The 21,733-nt window shown below is 45.9% G+C and overlaps 1 protein-coding gene across 7 annotated transcripts in view; it reads right to left on the reverse strand.

Annotated features, from left to right (window-relative positions):
* C1QTNF7 (C1q and TNF related 7) overlaps positions 1-17,363 on the reverse strand; it is a 49,527-nt gene extending 32,164 nt beyond the window's left edge. The window contains exons 1-2 of one of the 7 annotated variants that reach the window (XM_083399153.1): positions 17,122-17,363; positions 14,348-14,471 (exon numbers count right to left, since the gene is read on the reverse strand). Coding sequence is in view for 1 of the 7 variants with exons in the window: in XM_083399150.1 (XP_083255276.1) it covers positions 16,740-16,806 (67 nt within the window). In the remaining 6 variants the exon portion in view is untranslated. Of the gene's footprint in view, positions 1-13,678; positions 13,799-14,347; positions 14,472-16,012; positions 16,226-16,739 lie in introns of those variants that run through there. The other 6 variants (XM_083399151.1, XM_083399152.1, XM_083399154.1 and 3 more) reach the window with 6 other exon arrangements.
* Between the last annotated feature and the right edge of the window lie 4,370 nt (positions 17,364-21,733).

The following is a 21,733-nucleotide window of genomic DNA, read 5'->3' on the forward strand; positions in this document are numbered from 1 at the left end:
GGTCAATCTGGCAGTCATAGGGCCTGTGGGGAGGCAGCTTGTCTGCTTCCTTCTCGCAGAAAACCTCCAAAAACGCTGCGTACTTGCGTGGCACTGCTTGCAGCGTGCTTAATTGCAGCTGCGTGTCTTCCCCTCCTTCTTCCGGGCTAGGAAGAATGCAATGTTCCGCGCAATAGGATGAACCGAAGGTCAGTTGGCGCTGGTACCACGCCAATGCTGGACTGTGCCTGTGCAGCCAACTCATGCCCAAGACCACCGGCGTGCCCGACAGTTTGGTGACGTTGAAGCTGATGACCTCTTGGTGATTTCCAATCCGCATCACCATTGGCTGCGTTTGTTGCACCACCTGCCCCCCTAACAAGTCTCTGCCATCCACCGTGACAACCTTCAGGGGCAGCGTGGCTGGTAGCAGTGGTATATTGTGCTGCTGAATGAAATCCAGTCCTATAAAGTCGGCGTTGCTGCCGGAGTCAATGGTGATCGGCACTTCCAGAGTGCTTCCGTTGGGCAGTTGGAGAGACGCTGTAAGCTGCACCACTGGTTTGGGTGGGAGGGGGTCTGTGGGCTGCAAAAGTGCTGGGGATTGCTTCATTGACTTGTCTGACTGGACCCCAGTGCCTCTTCCTCCAGCCAGACTCTGTCGTTTAACTGTTGCTGTGGTCTCAGTTGAGTTGCTTCTTTGACTGTTGCCGAGGCTGCAGTGTGCTTGTGGAGCCTCTGGGGACACTCTTTCGCCATGTGGTGAGCACTGTCGCAGATGTAGCACTTCCTGTTCCCTCTAGGAGGCTTCGTTTCGACTGCTCCCGGCGTTAGGGCTCTGGTAGCTGACTGAGCCCTGGCACCTCCGATCTCCATCGGTTCCTCTCCCCCTCCCTGCGAGGGTGTGGATTGCGCACGCGCTGCTTCTTTGGGATAGAAGGGAGGTGCTCTGGTTGGTGCCCTTCCCCAACGTCCGTCTTCTCTGTTGCAAGGACGTTCCTCCAGATGCACCCCGATCTCCAGAGCCCTCTGGACTACTTCCTGGGTGCTCCTTGGCCTCTCCCCCCTTCCAATCTCCGCTTTTACCTCTGTATTCAAGCCCTCCCAAAAGAGGTCTCTCACTGGGGCAGAAGCTTTGTCCCATCCCAGGGCATGGACCAGTCCGAAAAAGCGTGTATGGTACTGCCGCACGCTGGCCTTGCCCTGTTTAAGTCCATGTATGTCCCTCCTGGCAATATCGATGTCTATCTTTGATAAAAAACACGAATCCATTGCTTTAATGAAAGCCTTCGCATCTTGGAGCGCCGGATCATTATCCCTCCATAAATTTCTCAGCCACGTTTTGGCTTCCCCATGCAAATGGGATAGGATAAACCCCACTTTCTCTCTTTCATCTCTAAAGTCTTTGTCAAGCAGATCCAGCGCAAACAACAGGTCTGCTCTGAAGTTGGGGTACTGCTGCAAACTCCCGTCAAAATGAGATACAAGGCTGCCTCCCCTCTTTCCCAAGCCAATGCCTTCTGCTTTGGCTCCAGGTGGCCCCTGTTTAGAAAGCACGTCCAACCTTACTTGGAGATCCCGGCAGGTGTTACTCATTTCCTCCTCTCTTTTTCTGGATGCAATTACCTCCGTGCTGAGTTGTGTCACAGCTGCTTGCAGGGCTGATATCTGCTCTTCCGTCGTCATCTTGCCTGAGTTTTGTGAGCTCTGGAAGCACCCCTCCTCTGCCCTCGCTGCGTCGACTCACGTGGCGAGGTTCTTGGTGCCAAAATTTTAAAAGTGAGACAGAGCTTACTGTCAGAGCTGGCTCCGGGTCCCAGCTCACCAAGGACCCACGCTAGCCGGTAGTACAGTATCAAAGTCTTTATTGAAGAATAGTCTCCATTTCCAAGTCTCAGCGTCCCAGCTCTACGTCTGGACTTTAGACCGGCGAAGCTCTGTCTGAGTCTCCGCCCCCTGTGCACCAGTTTAAGACTCTAATCTTACTCCACCTCTTCCTTCTCTCTCTCTTCCTCTGGGTCTTACTACCCCCCGGGGTCTCTTCCCTCCTGGACTCTTCTGACGCAGACGTTGACCCCTCTGACTCCTCCCCCTCTCTTCGGCGGGCTTTAGGACCTGGCTCCCTACCCGGGCTGCCCACCTTGCCGCCCTCCTGTACATTTGAACTTGGCGCGCGCGCGCGTTTAACTTTCCTGATGACCGTTTCCTCGCTCCCTGACGAGGGTGTGGCCACTCCTGCCTCACGTTCTCCCTCTGCCTGCGCGCTCCCTGATCCCGATGCCTTGGACTCCTCCCCCCTACTGCCCTCTGGGGGGGACGCTGGTCCGGATTTCCAGCTGCTACTCTCTGAGTCCCCTCTGGCCCCTTCTTCCCGAGGTGTCCCCCTGGGCACTCCCCTTGCCCTGACTATGGGGGCCCCTTTCTGTGAATCCTCCGAGTCACTGGAGAGACTCAGAGACCTCGGACTACTGTCGTAGCTGACATTTCCTTCGGACTCTTCCCCCTCGCTCTCCGTTTCCTCCCTCTCCTGTGACTCTGCTCCTGAACCCCTGACATCCATTATGTCTGCTCTTACCAGTCAAGAGCAAAGATTAAGTGTTCTATCCACAAGCAACGTGTGGACACACAGACAGCTTTCACCTTTGGTTGGAGCACTTGGCTGCTCCAACAGTGGCAAGCCATTGAAACTGCTGCTAAAACAGAGCTTTTTTGCTCCATTTTCACACTGGTTTCGACAGAAACCGCTTGGTGCGATTGGAGCAAGGTGTGCTCCCCACACCCCCCCATGTGATTGTTGTTTCCTTCTAGTTACATTGGTAGCTGCCCCACACCTGAAATGGCAGGCTGGATGGGGAGGCCTGGTGGGTCATTTTTAGCCCACAGGCTGGAGGTTCACAGCCTGACAGTCTGATGTAGTGGTTAGTGTCAGACTGTGACTGAGGAGACCCAGATTTGCATCCTGTTCAGCTCAATGGGTGACTTTGAACCAATTGGCCTAACTGACCACACAGGATTGTTGAGAGGATAAACTTGGGAAAGGAAAATCCTGCAACTGCTTTGAGTTCCTTGGGGGAAAGTTGGCATGGAAACAAACAGGGCTACCACCCCACGTCAGGGACCCATAGCCTGGGTGTGTGCTGTGCTGGGATCCTAACAAAACATGCCCAGAAGCTGAGCACCTGAGTTAAATGAGACCCCAGTACATTTACACTGCGTGGGTTAGTCCTTTTTTGCTCACCTGGTTTCATGTGTACACCAGATCTTAGTGGGTAGAATACTCCCTGCACACTTTTCCTGATATCTTTCTAAGTAAAGGGGAAGAAAACTTGATTAAAAAGATAAGAATGCTGAACATTTGGCAAAGGGCCTTAGAATATCTCTGAGAGAATCTGGTCTTTCCATGGCTATGTTACTGGATATATTTTTAAATGAGTTGACCTCTCAGATTGATCTCTTTAATTTCATGTTCCAATGCCAGAGATGTTTCAGAAGTTCTTTTCCATTTGTCTATGGTGTTGCTATTTTGAACCCCACCCACAAACAATGGATTGTTTATTTTGTCTTATTCTGCATTTGTTTCCCTTATTATATTGTATAGCAATATTGAAAACCTTAATAAAAATTACTATTCATGTTTTTAAAAATCCCACCCACAAACAAATTCTGTTACCTGAATCGCCGCTAGCACTTGGATTATGTCTTGCTCACTGGTGAAAGAAGGCACTCTGTATACACTCAGAGGTACTTTGTTTTACTCTATATTACTCCTCACCTTTGTCTGTAAGCGAAGGTTATGGCCGGAGATGGAAGTGGGTGGCACTCTATGGGTGGGATGGGGGATGCCCACCCACCAGGCAAGGGGAGGTGATCTCAGGCAGAAGGATTCACGGGGGCAGCAAATCCCGATGTAGATCTTCATTTACCTCTTCTTCCCTGAAGGGGAGGGGGGTGCTATTTTGCCTCAGGTGTCCCTATGTCTTGGGCCGGCCCTGGGTTTGTCTCACTTTACTGGAATTTCTCCTTCTTAGTCCCCATTGAAATGGCTGTGAGCTCTTGTGTGGTTCTCATCAACTTAAGTGTGCCTTCTCTAAGAGAGAACCTTGTGATGATAATGATAATGATGATAATAATAATAATTTATTATTTATACCTTGCCTGTTATGTACTGAAGTTCTCACCCTGGGCCAGCAGGGGGATACTGTAGATAGTTTTCACTCAGGTCCACATATGCAAATAAGGGATTGAAAGTGACGTTCAGTGATTGGATAGTTGCAGGAAATGGTTACTGTTGCGTTCTAGTGGAGCTCTATATAAGCAGGTTGGCTGAACCCTTCAGTTCAGTTCTGTTCTGGTCTGTGAATAAATAAGAGCTGTTTGAAGAATCACTGTGTCGTCTGATATGTTCGCCCACAACTTAACACTGCCCATCTGGCTGGGTTTCCCCAGCCACTCTGGGCGGCTTCCAACAAAATATTAAAATACCATAGTCTGTTAAACATTAAAAGCTGGGGGATTTGCCCCAGATTTTTTGTTTGTTTTTAAAAACCGGGTGAGCTCTTATTGCTTATAATGACTTAATACACAGTGTTTCTCAAACCTGAGTCCCTTAGCTGTTGTTGGACTACAAACCCCATCATCCCTAGCTGGCAAGACCACACTTGGTCAGGGATGATGGGAGCTGTAATCCAACATCAAGCTGGAGACCCAAGTTTGGGAAACACTGGATATAGCTCTACAAACCTTGTGTGGTGTTTGCAGGGCCTGAAAGACTGGAACCTCCCGTGGATATTTGGCATCGCGAGTCCTGAGTTCCAGCAGAGGCCAAAACTGCCACAAAATGCTTTCAGTGCTATGTGTCAGGCAGACCCTTCCTTTTAAGGATATCTTGGCAGCCTTAGTCCAAACAAGGATTTTTTCTTCCTATGGGATCATCTAGCTTTAATTTCTAAGAATCCCGAGCACATTCCAGAAAAACCTCAGAGGTCAGTCGAACATGGGAAAAACAAAAGTATTTGCATATGCAAAGGACAGCCCTGCTACACGTATCATTTAAAATAGGTAGGTGCCCCCTCCACCCTCAACAAAATAATGTGGTTGATGAATTTGGAAACTGAAATGGCACCCCCTTCACTCGGCGAATCTGGATGCCAAACTTGCTTTGCATGTCACTTCACCTCATACAGAAGGTATGGGAAACCACCCACTGGTCCATAGGACATGACGTTAGGATGTTTTTAAAATGGAAAACACAGCCAAATCCAACCAGACAGAATAAATAAAGACGATCTTGGACTCTTTGTTTTAGCCGGCATGCTTTTAGACAGGACATCACCCTCTAGGTATGCCTTGATGGTCACAATAGGGACATTTTGTGGGGGGAAGGTGCGCTGAAGTGTTGACTTTTTGAGGAACCGAGATATTATCTAATGAAGCGATAGAAACACAGAGACCAGCCCTGGCCCCCAAAACATTTGTTGTCTGGCTCTTTGCCAATTTTAACTGAGCTGTGCTAAAAAGTTTGCTGACAGTTTCATTTCTATGGAAATGGAACAAATGTTCCCAAGAGATCGTCTGCACTTTAATGTTAGTACTTTTAGATTTGATATGCTGCAATTTATTCAAGGAGTGAGAAATCCAGGCCCCACACTACAGTGTTTAGGGTTATTTGGATGAGAGAGAGCAGCTTTTTATATTTGCTGTATTCACTAATGAGCAAGCAGAGCATGGTGGAAACAGCACTGATGCTTTCAGCAGGCAGCACAGCTACTAATCATGCACTCAGTCCACAAAGAGAACAATCGTCTTCCAAGGATACTTCCTCTCCACTCAGCTAACAATTAGAAATTCTCCCTCAGTCACTTGGTTCTAGCTGGAAAGGCTCCAGGCTGCCTCCCTGCCTCTTTCTTCTCCAGCTAGCTGAAAGAGGTAGTCAACGTAAAACTCAATGAATTTTACATTGCAGAAGCTGCAGAGAGATTTCCACTTATCAGGAGAACAACTCCAGTTTTCGGAAACATTCTGTCTTGGGAGAAGACCATATCAGTCTATAACAGTTGACAAACAAAGAGCATTTTAGATTTGCCATATTCCCAAAGCTGGGATTTTTACAGTGGTTGAGAGCGGTAGTCTCGTAATCTGGGGAACCGGGTTCGAGTCTCCGCTCCTCCACCTGCAGCTGCTGGGTGACCTTGGGCCAGTCACACTTCTCTGAAGTCTCTCAGCTTCACTGACCTCACAGAGTGTTTGTTGTGGGGGAGGAAGGGAAAGGAGAATGTTAGCCGCTTTGAGACTCCTTACAGGGAGTGAAAGGCGGGATATCAAATCCAAACTCTTCTTCTTCTTCTTTTAAAAATCGCCCTAGTTGCCATACGTCCAGGTTTCCCCAGACATATGGACGCCATTTTGACAGTCCGATTCCTGGACGTATGGCAGCCTTACTTTTACCAAATCACACCTCTTATTTCCTTACATTTGCATCTCTAAGCTGAGAGTGTGTCTGTCACATGTTGGTCCCATGTGCATAGAAACAAGTTGTGAAACTTTACAAATGCCAAAAAATGTAACAAGTTCCTGAATCTGAAGCCTTCTTTGAACTGGAGGCCCCGAGCCAGGTGACCCTCCTGCCCCATGCCCCAACTGGACCTTCAGATTTTCGGGTGACTCTGACTCACATCAGCTACAGCCTGCATGGCCAATGGTGAAGGATTATGGGGGTTCAGCAACATCTGAGGGGGTCACAGGTTAGCTGCCCCTGCTAAAGAAATGACAGGGTTTCAATAGTCATGTCCTACCATGCAACTAGCAGCTATGCCTTCAGCACACCTGTCTCCCACCCTTTCTCCAAGGCAAGAGGACAATCCAATTTTATCGCCACAGGAATTATGAGAGGTTACGTTAGGCTAAGGGAGCCTTGCCCAAAGTCAGCACCAGGCTTTCCCAATCCATATCCAGCACTCTGGCAAGAGTGCACAATTGGAATAATTCTCTCCATGATTATTTTTTAAACAGTCTTTCCCCAGATGTTCTGGCTTATGGCACAGACTTTGCTTTCCAGATTCTGAAAGTGTTCCAGAAAGGGTTGTGAGCCGAGAATAGCCAGGGGTGGTCCTCATTTTGTTTAAACACATTGTTGCACACAACCCCAGTCTTTGAGCAGGACGAGATTCCAGGGGTTCGAGGTGCTTACCCAGGGTTCGCGTTTCCTTTGGAATGAAGCACAGCAGAGACTGTGGTGTCTCAGCCAACAATAGAGGGGTTCACAGCATTCGTATCCCATAGCCACAGCCTTGGATTCAAACAGAAATCAAATACCAGTCTGATTCTCTCTCCAGCTTGCTGCTATCCCTCTAGCTCACATCACTGCAACACTAAACTCTGGCTTTGTCCTTCTAACTATATGTGAGCTGAGGGATAGGCTCCATCTTGCACAGAGCCCCTTTCCTTTGTTCCCCTTAATGGCCCATCGCCCAGGCAATTGCCTCATCAGGAAGCTAGCTCATATTTTAACACTTGCGGGGATCTAGGGGTTAGAAGGGTCTCAGCATACAGCCTCCCCAACTCATAACAACAGCTATAAGCTATCGTTACCTGCCAACAGAAAGCTGGAATGAATTCTTAGGTCAGCAAGGCATGGCATTTGCAACAGATGAAGCCCAAATAGTACATGGGTTAAACAGAAGCCAGTATAAGTACTCTGGCAAAATATCTGCCATAAGCAGTGGAGCACATTTGTGGGAAGTGTTTGTGCATTGAATCCACCTGCAGAATGCCGGGGGGGGGGGGGGGCAAGCCATGCAGAACCAAGAGGCAGGGGACAGATTTGCCTTCTCTTCAACAGCCCAGATCTTTAACCCCCCCTGCCCTGCAGAAGACTGAAGGACAACCCCCATATGGCAGAAGGAAAAGTAGGCTGCTCAAGGACACGGCAGCGTGAAGGGGGCACATTTGTGCTTTGCCCCTGCTGCTCCCAGGGTGCTCCTACCAGATTACCTTCAAGACCGGGGGGGCGGGGCGTTCTTTTTATTGGTTGAGTGTGACAGAAAGTTGAGAGCCCCCACCCACACCAGATGGATGTCCACCGTTCCTTGTGTTTATTTTAGCATTGCTTTTAGTATTATATGTCTCGTGTTTCCCAGATCTCCAAAGTAAGATTCATTTCCTTTAACAAAAACCCTGAAATCCACACCCTTTGTGAACTACAACTTTGCATTATTATAAGAGAGAGAGTTGTAAAAATAAACTGAGCACTACTTCCACAGCTGTTAGCTTCAGGCATGTTCATCTGGCATAAGAGAAGGATGAGTCTTGGGCCTTAGCCTGCCCTCATACTGACTCCACAACCAGACACAGAACATTAACACCCAGTTAAGGAGACATGGCACCTGCCTGTACCTTAAAGTTCCCTGACCCTGTGGTCTGTCCTCTCCTGTACTCCAGATTTGGGATTGTTTGTGCAACCAGCAGGCAGGGACAAGCCATAAGCCCATTGCTCCTTGCTCCTTGTTGTATTAGATTTGGCAAAGCAGTATCTGAACACAGCATGTGACACACAATAGTACAATCAAGCAGGTGGAAACTGACTTCACATTTACTGATCTCAAAGAGAGCATTATTATTACGATTTTAAATTCAGGGAAGGAAAGTGCCCCAAGCACTGCCTAGCCAAAGTTAAACACTGCAGTTCTGTACACTGACTAGCCAGGCTTTTAAAACTATTTCCTGGATAAGATGTCGATGCATCATGGCTTTTGCACAAATTGGCCTTATTCCGATGAACCATGCATTTTGACTAAGGCCACTGATGGGGATCCTAAAGGAAACTTGCCATTCCCGACATACTAGTGGCATATAAACATAAATAACCAAGCACAATCAGAGCACAATACGCTACTCTGCATCTTCAGCCGCTGACAAATCTTTCTGCCTAATTAAAAACATTTTAAATGTGAGGCCATTATATTCATCCCGCTTCATTATCTTCCATGAAGACTGAAGCTTCCCACATCAGCAATTGAAACAGATGTTGGGTTAGAGCACAATTAAGCCAGGTGGCCTTTAGAAATCAGGAGAGCTAAAATTAGTTTGCCAGAACCCTTTTGGCTGCCCGCAATGCAGTCTTTGAGGCAGACTGTTGCCGTCCCTCTTCTAAAGATACCTCCCCCCACTTTTCCTCTGGCCTCACCACATTCAAACCTTCATCAGCAGACCTTAAAAGGTGGCATTCAACACAAGCCCTACTCAGAGAAGATGCCCTCCAACACCCCTCAGATGGAAACAGGGAGATTTCTCACTCCTCTGCAACTGACCCTCCTCAATCCCCCATTTTTGGTCGCCACAGAGTATTCCCACCAACAATGGGACACAGCGCACACGCCATCCACCGTCATGAGAAAACCCCTTAATCCTGATTTGGTTTTATTCTTTGGTAGATTTGCAAATAGAAAAGCACACACCAATAGGCTTGACAACCATATGTCAGGAGTGCTCTGATGGTGTTTCCTGCTTGGCAGGGGGTTGGACTCGATGGCCCTTGTGGTCTCTTCCAATTCTATGATTCTATGATTCTATGAATAAATAAATTTTAGAACGGGGCAAGACTAGACATGAACACACAAAGCAAATCAGAAGCCTGGATGGCTTTTGTAATTCCGGGACTATCCCTGGAAAATAGGGACACTTGGAGGGGATGGAAGACCTACTGATGTTTAGGGACATGACTAAGTTAGGTTCATTAATCTCAATGGGTCTACTCTGAGGAGGACTAGTTGAGGTCAATGGGTCTACTCTGAGGAGGACTAGGACAGCTCTTTATATTTTCAGCAATATTCTTCTCCAGGCTTCCTCAACCTCGGCCCTCCAGATGTTTTTGGCCCACAACTCCCATGAACCCTAGCTAGGATGGTGGGAATTGTAGTTTCAAAACATCTGGAGGGCCAAGGTTGAGGAAGCCTGCTCTGACTGACTGACTGATTGATTGGCCGGCCTTAACCATAAGGCTACAGCATCATGGTATTTTGCAGTACGGACACAAACTGGGAGCAAAAATTTCACCATAAAAGAGCTCTTCATCAATGGGAACAAGTATCTAGATTAAATTAGGCAGTTGGAACATTATAATTTTATCCCTTAGGCAGAAAGGATACAATGTCCTGCAGTTTTAGCCATGAGGTCATCATCATCATCAAAAAAGCAACAGAAGATCATAGCAATAATGAAAAAGGCCATAGCTCTTGTCTCTGATTTTTTTTTTAGCAGGGGTGTGTAGGGAACAGGGGGAATTAGACACAGGCATGAGGGGTTGGTATATCTTGGAACACCACCCACACAATAACATTCTGATTTTTTAAAACACTGATGGGATTACAAAAGATCTATCACCAGATCCAAAGGAGAAAACCAATAGTGTCACTGTCTCAGTCGGCAGGAGGGGTCTCTGGGATAGTGTTGGGAGCCACCCCCCTCCCAAAAACCCCCTCTGATTATTATTGGGAGAGCTTACAAACATCTCCTGGTGGGAATGATGAAAACACAAGGGTGACAGATGGGGTAAGACTCAGCTGAGAGCTCATTTCAAGCCTGAAGGAAGTGAAGAAATCTTCCTTCCATCTCGATATCTGCAGAGTGTTGGCGGTGAAAGCAGTTCTGAGGGGCGATGAAGGGTCTCATATATATTTCCTGGCCTTTGTAAGGTGGAGTAGGACTCTGAGAGGCCCCTTGTGACTAGTTTGCAAAACACTTGGCAGAAAAAAACACCACCCATCTGCTCCAACCTAAGACTTCGACTGTAGAGTTAGTGGATGTGCTGGAGGTTTCTGCCTGGTTTTGTTAGTGTGGGTACTTTGCAGCTTTTTCCACCCGAGGATGTGGATAAGATTCTTGGAAGCTTGAGCCTTCCCATTTGCATTCTCTATTTTTGCCTGCCCCGGCTGCTTAAAACAACCACTGGTAGTGTGGGCAAATGGATGGAGCACATTCTAAATGTTTTCCAGCAAAATAACCCTCATGCCCTTACATGATAGCTCAGCTGGGTACAGCAGGCTTCCTCAACCTCAGCCCTCCAGATGTTTTTTGGCCTACAACTCCCATGATCCCTAGCTAGCAGGACCAGTGGTCAGGAATGATGGGAATTGTAGTCTCGAAACATCTGGAGGGCCGAGGTTGAGGAAGCCTGGGTTAGAGCATGGTGCTGATAATTCCAAGATTGCAGGTTTGATCCCTGTATAGGCAGCTGCATATTTCTGCATTGTGGGGGTTGGACTAGATGATCCCTGGGGTCCCTTTCAACTCTACAGTTCCATGGGTTTCTCACAAAACAAGTCATGCCAGACAAATCTCATTTCTTTCTTTCTTTGATAGAGTTACGAGCTTGATGGTTGAATTTAGTAAGGCTTTTGACAAAGTGCCCCATGATATCCTTGCAGAGAAGCTGGTAAAATGTGGGCTAGTCAAGGTAACAATCTGCGCATGCAGCCCTCAATAGCTGCTACAAGTTTTAGTAAACAGGTCTTTTGCCTGACTCAGGGGCTAATCTACAATACCAGCAGACTTGTGTGATGGACCTCTTCAGACTGCAGGTGGGAAAACTAGGTGTCCGTAAAGAAAAATGGTGAGTCAGAGAAAACCCAGGCCTATAAATCAGAGACCAGGGAGAAGAGACGGTGAAGGAAGACTGGAGGAAGTTCAAAGACTACAGAAATATTACAAGATAATGAATGTTTGATGACACCAGATTGAACCTAAAAGAGTATTAGCATAAAAATTTAAGATTAAGAAAGACTAATGTTTTAAGATATACGGAAAACATAATTATATTAAGATACGAAGATCATGTTGAATTTAAGATATGATAGAGGGAAGGAATTTACTGTCAGAATATAAGATCTGGAATACAGAGTAGGAAGGTCTGGGGAAGTCGCAGAACCAGGTTAATGTTAAAAAATACAAGGACACAATGATTGGTTTTAATTCTTTATCTTTTCTTTATTTTCTATATTTTCTTTTTTTATATCTGTTGTGGTAATGTATGAATGTTGTTGTATTGTATTGTATTGTTTTTCTTTGTTTTTGTTTGTTTGTATTGTGTGTTTATGGATGGTAAAACTTAATAAAATATTATTATAAAAAAAAAAGAGAGAGAAAACCCAGGCCTATAAAGCTATTCTCTGGGCTGTTAGTTTTCTATAGACAGCAAAGATGTCTTCTTTCTTTAAGCACACCTGTATTCTGCAGGGTTAGGGCACAGCTGAGCAAAAGATGGGTTGGAGAAGTCTGCCATTATTTCATTAAAATACTTCTATTCCAGCTTTCCATCATCTACATTCAAATTAGCTTACAACATCAAATTTAAAGAGATGAACTTATTACTGTGATAATTATCTGTTTTTAAACCACATATTGAGCGTCTATGATGGAAAGCTGTACAAAACTAGCATGACAGATTATAGGTTATATGAATAAAGACAAGCCAAATGTTAAAATAGCACCAAAACTGGTAGCACTAAGCCAGCAGGAAATCCCAAAGTCATTCAGAAAAATGCCCAGGGAAGCAAAATACTCTTTTCTGGCCATCTAAAATATACAAACATGGGCACTAGGCAGACGTTTTCGGGGGACACATTTCAGTGAGATGTGGTGTCTCCATTGAAGCAATGCCAACTTCAGCTGCCAGGTGGGTAACCCCCAAAAGCAGGATGTCTAAGCTTGTGCCTCTGATGAGGATGATATTCATTTATATTCCATCTTTTCCCCTGACAGTGACTCAGTTATGAAGACTGCACTTGCCCATGGCTGGTACTGGGATCAAGTAGATCTATAATGGCAGACTTGTCTGCTTAACTGAAACCCAGGTCAATTCATGGGCAGAGTCCATGAGAGCTTACGGTATACTTGGTCTTTTGGCTCTAAGCACTGGGACATCTAGGGAGACTCCTGCTGCCTTCTTCTTACATGACCGGGGCCGCCTCAGGTTTAAACATGTGAGTCCCCTGCAGCTGTTACAGGTAATTTAAGTACTGAAGAAATGAACCTGTGCTGCCAATACTGGTAGTAGACCAGTATGAAGTAAGCAGCACATAAGTGGCACACAAAACATACCAAGCCATTCTACGTTCTAAATCTTATATTAATAATCCAAAAATTGAGAGAACAAGGTACAAGATCTACTACAGAAGCCACAAACAGAAAACTCATTCAAATTGTGTCCAAAAGGAAGATTCAATCTTTAAAGTCGCTTCTGGCAAAACCAGAGCAGTGCATGGAAATGCCGTTTACCTTCCCGCTGGAACGGTACCTATTTATCTACTTGCACTTTGACGTGCTTTTGAACTGCTAGGTGGGCAGGAGCAGGGACCGAGCAATGGGAGCTCACCCTGCCACGGGGATTCGAACCGCCAACCTTCTGATCAGCAAGTCCTAGGCTCAGTGGTTTAACCCACAGCGCCACCCGCGTCCCCCTGCACACAGTAGGCACCTCCAATTCCAAATGCTTCAGTTAACATGATATGAAGGGACTCTACATGAGAGCATCAGTACATGCATAGATCTTTGCCATGTGGTGGGGGTCTCTAGCCCCCACCACAGTTATAGAAGCTATTTCAAAAGGTGGCAAAATGTGATCTAGGAAGGAACAAATTGCTTTGCTTATCGAGAAAACCCAAATAAGGTGTGCACATCACAGTGACTATAAGCTAAGGACTCACACCTCTGCTCTCATTTATTGTTAGGTACAAAAAGGATTTTGACCAAACTGCGGGAGGCAGTGGAAGACAGGAGTGCCTGGTGTGCTCTGGTCTATGGGGTCACGAAGAGTCGGACATGACTAAACGACTAAACAACAACAACAAAAAGGATGAGGAAAAAACTATAACCAATGCTCTTCAAATGCACAATTTTAAAACATTTAATTTTGAATAGATGCAGGTGCATGCTTTCAAAGTGTGCAACCTCTAACTGAAATCCCCCCATGTTTGAAAAGGCACCCTTGGAACGTCCAGATATACAAAGACAGACTCCTTTCTCCCCCAGGGAATCTGCAGTCTAAAGTCACACAGACCAGGGAAAGTTTTATTACAGTACTTGATTTTATTGGGTGTATAAACTAGGCCTTGGGCTTAAATTGTCAATTTATTTATAATGACAACGAAATCTGACTGACTGTTTCCTGCCCTGGTTATTAAGTAAAAGAAAGCTGCAATCTTGTATTGTATAGAACAAAATGGTATAGAATTTACCTGGGAGTAAGCCTTACTGAAAATGATGGTACTTATGTCTGTGTAGACATGTATAGGCTTGAGCTATAAATCTCTCAGTGAGATTTATAGTGGCTTAAAATGTAGGGAGGCTGTTACTGCACACACCTGACGCACATTACCTTATTTGTTTTCCTGCACCTGCAATGCTCCCAAATGCCTATTCAGTGAAGCTGTCATCTGCACACATGCAACGGCTGCCTCAGATATACACACCTCAGCTTGATTGCATACTCTTCAACATTTCTCCAATGAAAATAGGGACATATTATATCATCATCATCATCATCATCATCACCTGCCTATTCGACTGGGTTGCTCCAGCCACTCTGGGTGGCTTCCAACATATATAAAAACAATGAAACATGAAACATTAAAAAACTTCCCTATACAGGGCTGTCTTCAGATGTTTCCTAAAGGTTGTATAGTTATTTCCTTGGCTCGGGATGTCTCAGAACTCCAGACGTACCCTCCAATGAGAATAGGGACATCCTAAGAAAAGCAGGACATCCTGGAATCAAATCAGAAACCGGGGTGTCTTCTGTAAATCTAGGACAGTCCCTGGAAAATAGGGATACCTGGAGGGTTTGTAATTGTGACTTACGTTTTCAAGTTGAATGGAAGTTGGTTTGAGGGGAAAGGCTCCAAACAGGAGTATTTCTCAAGGAACTGCGGCAAACATCTGGCTTATGGCCAACTGCATGTGTACTCAGCTTCAAACAGGAGGAGTGGGAGCACACAGGTGCCATAGCAAATGCTCATGTGTACACAACCTACATCTCACACTTTGTAAGAGGGTGTGAGCAGAGAATGGAAGACTTCCTTTCATTCTGGCATGTTTTCTCCCACCAAGTGTTAAGCAGATGCAATCCTTCAAATGTCAAGAAAGCTCAGTATGTTCTGCTGCTTTAACATGTTGTGATAGATGTTTCAAATGATGCTTGACTGACCAGCCTGTGTGTGTGTGTGTGTGTGTGTGTGTGTGTCTAAGAAAGAAAGAAAGAACTGTTTTGGGATTGCTCACACTTTGCTAAAGCATGACTCCAAAGCCTTATCGTTTATTTTGTATTTACAGAGCAGTTAGAAAAACAAGTGCACGAGGAGCCATAGCAACTGAGCTAAAGGGGAATGTTTGGAATTATGTTCACATCTTTCATGAGAAAGCAAAACCAGAAACATTCAAGTCAGTTGGTAAAGGAATGAGAGAAGCCAAACCAAATATGTGTGCCTTTTTTTAAATAAAAAAAGGGAAAGAGCAATCAGTGGCGTAGCGTGGGGGGTGCAGGGGGGGCCGGCCGCACCGGGCGCAACATCTGGGGGGGGGGCGCGCTCACACTCGCAGCTCTCTGCCCCTACCTGGCTCACTCTCTCTCACTGCAGTGCTTGCTGTGCGAATCCGATCCGAGCCGCCAGGTCGCTGCCCACTGTGGGGGGGGGGGGTGTGCCAGGCGTGCGGTGCGGAGAGAGAGCGAGGGACTATCTGGGGGAGGGACAGTGCAGCGGGGGGCGCAAATTCCTTGCCTTGCCCCGGGTGCTGACAACCTACGCTACGCCACTGAGAGCAATTGAGCAGTTTTAAACCCTGCTGATCTCAAGTCTCATTGAAAGCAAATGAACACAAAAGGTGTTTAACTATGGTTGTATTGTGTCCCCTTTAATTATAATTTTTTAAAATTAAAATGTTCTTCATCATTTACACATTCCTCTCCAAAGGGTCATTCTGTTAATATACATATAAAATATATGAAAGCACCCATTTCCTCCTCTTAATTAATGGAGAAACTTACCTTCCGTACCAAGCCCAAACTCTTATAGCAACATCCAAAAGGTTTAGTGCAATTAAAAAACAAAAAAACCCTAGCCCCATCACTGAAATCCAGAAGTTTCAAATGTTAACTTCCTGTGCCTAATATAATTAAAGCTGTAATCTGAAGCACGTTTACAGCACAATCCTAACCATATCTACTCACAAGTAAGTCCAAGTGAATTCCGTTAGGACTTACTCCCAGATAAGCAGGGCAAGGATTGAAGCCTTAGCCAGTAGTCTCATAGAATCATAGAATCATAGAGCTGGAAGGGACCCCAATGGTAATCTAGTCCAACCCCCTGCAATGCAGGAATCTCAACTGGAGCATCCATGACAGACGGCCATCCAACCTCTGCTTAAAAACCTCCAAGGAAGGAGAGTCCACCAGCTCCCAAACAGAATCATTGAACACGGTGGGACTTACTTGCAAAAATGGAAACACTTCTGCTAAAAACTAAGTTGTTCTGTTTGTACAACAGAGGGCTCTTACAAGCCCTGTTCGCTCTGAAAGGAATGTTCCTATTTTATTGGGATATACAGCTCTGCTTTTGACAGGATATACACAACTTCTGCAGCAACTTTACAGCACCGGAATTCAGCTATTATTTTGCACAAACCTGCATTTTGAATCTTAGCCCTCTCCACTTTTGTTCCCTTCGTTAATTGTTGTTTGAAAAAGTTTTGCAACAAAGCCACTTTCTTCTTACCTTGCTTCGGAGCCACCGATCTCAGCTTTCCCAGCAAAACCGTATGTTTCCTTTGGAGCTGCAACATACTGGTTAGAATTCACGCAAATATAGCTGTCCCAAATGAGTAAAAGTCCTTCCAAAAACAAGGAGAGGTGTCTTTCTGTCAAATAATAGGTTTCTCTGGATTCATTTGGAGCTTGATTCCCAAGTTTTGCAACTGTCTTCTTCAGCTAAATAAACACCCACTCGCTGCCTTGAACTTGAGCCAGCCACTCTAATTTAAAGCAACTGTCAACTTTACTTTTAAATGCAGAGAAGAGGTCCCTGCACACTGCAAGCAGCTTCCTTCGCTGCCTGCTTGAAGTATTACAGCACAGACTGTAATCGTAGACCCGCTTACCTAGGAGCAAGCCCTATGGCGCTTAGGGACTTCCAGAAGACCTACTTCTGAGTAGACCTGTGTAAGATTCCGCTGGTGCTCCATATGTTCTGGATAATGATGTGACATAATATTTGGGAAATGCAATCTTTCAAATTGTCTCCTCCTGTGAAAAGAAAAACATAAAATAAGGGAAACTCCTGTTGTTTCTGGCCAAAGCTGAATTGGTGACGGGTTTTGAAACAAGACTTACAAACCTCCAGGCTCTGAATGAAAACCAAACGAGCGGATCATCCATAAAGGCTGGCTCAGGGCCAAAAGAGACCTGATGCTGGAGACCGGCCAACGTGTTCTTCTTTGGGGCTTTTGTTTTGTTTAATGCAGCTGTGTGGTGGTGGGTGATTTAATTCTAGAAAATGGTAGGTACAAAGCTGGGGACAAGGTTAACTCTATGTAAAAAATAAAATAAAATAAGATAATAATAATTATTCTCCCAGCAACATGTTCCCAGCCTGAATGGCAGCCTCCTCCTAACCCTCAGGCTGATTGTTCATCAGTATATCCATATCACAAGTCTATGTTGGTTTTACCAATGTGCATCCACCTGCTCCTGCACATTGTGCAGTGGTACCTTGGGTTAAGTACTTAATTTGTACCAGAGGTCCGTTCTTAACCTGAAACTATTCTTAACCTGAAGCACCACTTTAGCTAATGGGGCCTCCTGCCGCCGCTGCACCGCTGCCGCACGATTTCTGTTCTCATCCTGAAGCAAAGTTCTTAACCTGAAGCACTATTTCTGGGTTAGAGGAGTCTGTAACCTGAAGCAAATGTAACCTGAAGCATATGTAACCCAAGGTACCACTGTACATGCTGGGCTGTGGCGAGGGTCAGGCTCCAGAAAAACAAGTACCAAGTGGGCAGGTATATTGTCAAGCCTAGAAAGAGGTCCATTTCCAGAACGGCAAACAAGGTCCAGAAGTTCCACAGGCATGTGGATAGTCAAAACCAGGCAGGACCAGAAACAGGCAATTAGGCAGTATTGCAGCCAGGCAAATTTGGGGTCTGGTAGAAAAGGACTAGTCCTTGAGGTCTGCTGACTGGGTGTTCAGGCCAGCTAGTGCTGCAGCTTAGATGGTGCACTTGAAGCAGAGAGGCTTGCAGAAGACTGACTGCTGGGGAGTCCTGCTTTGAGACCATCCACTGGCCGCTATACAAAAAGATGATTGATACAGGTAAGGACCCCAGGACGGGTAAGTCCCCTCAAACTTGACTATGTGGTGCGGTGCTCATCTTGCTTTCAGGCAGAGGGAGCCAGATTTGTCCACAGACAGCTTTCCAGGTCATGTGGCCAGCATGACTAAACCGCTTCTGGCACAACGGGACACCGTGATGAAAACCAGAGCGCACGGATATGCCGTTTACCTTCCTGCCGCAGCAGTAGATACCTATTTATTTACTTGCACTGACGTGCTTTCGAACTGCTAGGTTGGCAGGAACTGGCACAGAGAAACAGGAACTCACCCCGTCGTGGGGATTTGAACCGCTGACCTTCTGATCGGCAAACCCAAGAGGCTCAGTGGTTTAGACCACAGTGCTACCCGCGTCCCACCTGATACAACCAACTTTGCTTTTGTTATTGCTGTGTTTTTATCTGTGCACAAAAGCACACGTGTGCCTTAATGACCAGCAATGCCATTGGTCATAGGCTCACATCGGGATTGTGTTTTAGCAGTGAGCGCAAGTGCATCAGGAAGGTGGCGCACCAAACAGGCGCAGCTGAATGGAAAGACCCACCCGCTGTGCTGCAAGATTGGACGGGAGATGTTGCCATGAGGGAAAGGGTTAAGTGCCCCTCTTCAGTTTCAGCCCCTCCTTCTGTACTTTTTGCTGGGGCCTTATAAAGGAAGAAAGTTCAAATCTGTACTCCCAGCTGGTTGTAAAATGGTGTTTGAGAGCCACTGTCGACTATTTATGGCCCTATTTTATGACTTGGCTAAGCTGAAGGTAGAGCTTGTCTCAGGAAGGATGGCAGATCGCCCCCCCCCCCCGCAGCCACAGCCTGTTCCTACTTGCTGTTCCCACTTTATACTGGAAGTCTGTGCTTCCTCAGTAGCCAGGTTCCTCCTCTTTCTCTTCCAGGGATGCTTCCGCCAGCGTTTTCCCTCTTGCCTCTTTTCCCTCTTGTCTCTTTTCTGTTTCCTTGCCCCAGATGAAAATGCTCCGGAGCTCAGTCAACTCACTCATAGTAAGCAACCCTACACAGGCAAACCCAGCCCCCTTTGGGTTGAGCAGGGCTTACTCCCAAGTAGCCATGTAGAGCCTGCCATCCTTTGCTGCCTTCCTTACTGGCTAGTCCCAGTTGCTGTTCCCTTTTCTACAACATTACGAGAAGTGAGTGCAAAACATGCTCGAAAGACATGTTGTCTTTTAGTTAGTTAGTGATGAGAGTTTGTATTTCACCTTTCTGCCTCAGTTTGACACGCTCAAGGCAGCTCAATGAAATAGGCTGAAACTCAGATGACCCTCCCTAAAGTACCCTAGGAACCGTAGTTCTCTGAGAATTGTTTCCCAGCATCCTCAAGAAACTACCTGGGCAAATGAAACCTAGTTTCGCTCCTGGCTTGAGGGACATTAGAACTTTGCTCATGAATGCTTGGCTAACTTAAGCACATAGAATATTGGGCTTTTCCTTTCTGTAATCTAACCTCAAATTCATCCAAGAATGGGCCTTAAAACATTGCTGAAAATCTTGTCATTCCACCACTCAAATATTTTTGCCCCACCCTCTGAAAACTAGTGTATGTTGGGGTCTGTGGGTTCTCAAGTACCTGAAAGACCACAATACCGAGATTTTGAAGGGGGGCCCTGCCTTGCGTGTTAAGTTGTGGGTGAACATATCAGACGACACAGCGATTCTTCAAACAGCTCTTGTTTATTCACAGGCCAGAACAGAACTGAACTGAAGGGTTCAGCCAGCCTGCTTATATAGAGCTCCACTAGAACGCAACAGTAACCATTTTCTGTAACTATCCAATCACTGAACGTCACTTTCAATCCCTTATTTGCATATGTGGACCTGAGTGAAAACTATTTACAGTATCCCCCTGCTGGCCCAGGGTGAGAACTTCAGTACATAACATTGTGCTTGGTGAGTGGCAAGCTGTTTGGGCCACAGCAGGGTATTGGTTTGACTGTAATTTCAGTATAAAACCAGCTGGTGTCAAATCCCTTCTTGGCCATGAAGTCATTAAATGCCATTAAAGTCACGTAATGTTGCTAGCTGGCTTCAGTAGCCAGGAGTGCCTCTGCTGAGATCCAACTGGTTTGGCTGCCTCTTGGATCCAGATAACTTTGCCACACCAATTCATGTTCTGGTAACTTAGAGACTGGAATATTATGTATCTTACTGGAATTGCCTGATTCCTGCATGAACTGTACTGCCTGCCTGTTCACTATTGGTCCCAATTCAAGATTTGGATACTGACTTATAAAGCTCTAAATGACTTGGGCCCCAAAACTCAAAGGAGTATCTGCCATCCTGTCGATAAAGATCTGCAGAGGGGGCTCTGCTGGCAGTCCTGCCATTGTGTGAAACTTGTGGGGAAGTGACGAATAGCAGGGCCTTATCGGTGGTGGTGCCTAGGCTGTGAAACGTCCTACAGGAGGTTCAGCTTGCTTCCTCATTGTTCAAAAAGTCAATGTGTCTGAATGATTGTTACGTTTTCTTGATTTTAATGCCTTATTTTGTGAAGTAAAAATATCACCCTGATATTTTCTCCAAATTCGAGACTAGAGGAGGAAGCTAAAAACCCTGAAAAAATCTGATCCAAACCCTGAGACGGGGCAATAAGTGAAAATGATAATAGTCTACCTTACAAGGCTGTTGGTAATAATTTCTGAAGTAATGCAAGTGGAGCTCCTCACAGTTGAAATAGATAAATGCAGAAGCATATTAAAAGTAAGAATTTAAAACTACACAAAAAAGGGAAATCATGGCTCCTTTCCAGCATTTCCCTCGTAGTTTATAGATGCTTTTCTTGAGTAAGAGGGTCATAAAATAAGCCCAAACAGAGGGACATGTGCAGCTGGAGGTGAATGTATCAGAGGCTGCAAACCATCATGATACCCTTAGTAGTTGTTGTCTTTAACAGGCTCATGTGGCAGGCAGCTGTGCCTGGTTGAGGGCTGCTCCTCACTCTCTTTCCAAGAAGTTCCAAGATGCAGCAGGTTCTAATCAGGGCTATGGAAGTAATTTCCACCGCAAGGAGCAGCACTGGGAATCAAGTGAGTGTCTTGATGTACAGTGAGTGTCTGGCAGGGAGGAATGTGACTCTGTGGCATAAAATATGGCTCAGTCTTTGATGTCAGCATCTGCGATTTCCCTTGTGCTCTACAAACTGAATACATCTGCATTCAGAAACTCGTAACTGCCCTGTCTTCCTTGCATTACGGCTGACTCTGTGGATTGGTACAACCTGGCATAATTCCTACGTGAAAAGTGTGGCGAATGTACGTTGCCGTAAGTAGCTCACGGGAGCCTAGCAGTAACCGGAAGTTACATTTGCTAAACTGAGAATTAAACAGGGAACAGGAAGGAAAAATGCAATGCAGGGTAAGATTTAAAGTAGATCAC

This window comes from Podarcis tiliguerta (assembly GCF_965153285.1).
Source record: "Podarcis tiliguerta genome assembly, chromosome: 9".
Classification (NCBI taxonomy): Eukaryota; Metazoa; Chordata; class Lepidosauria; order Squamata; family Lacertidae; genus Podarcis; species Podarcis tiliguerta.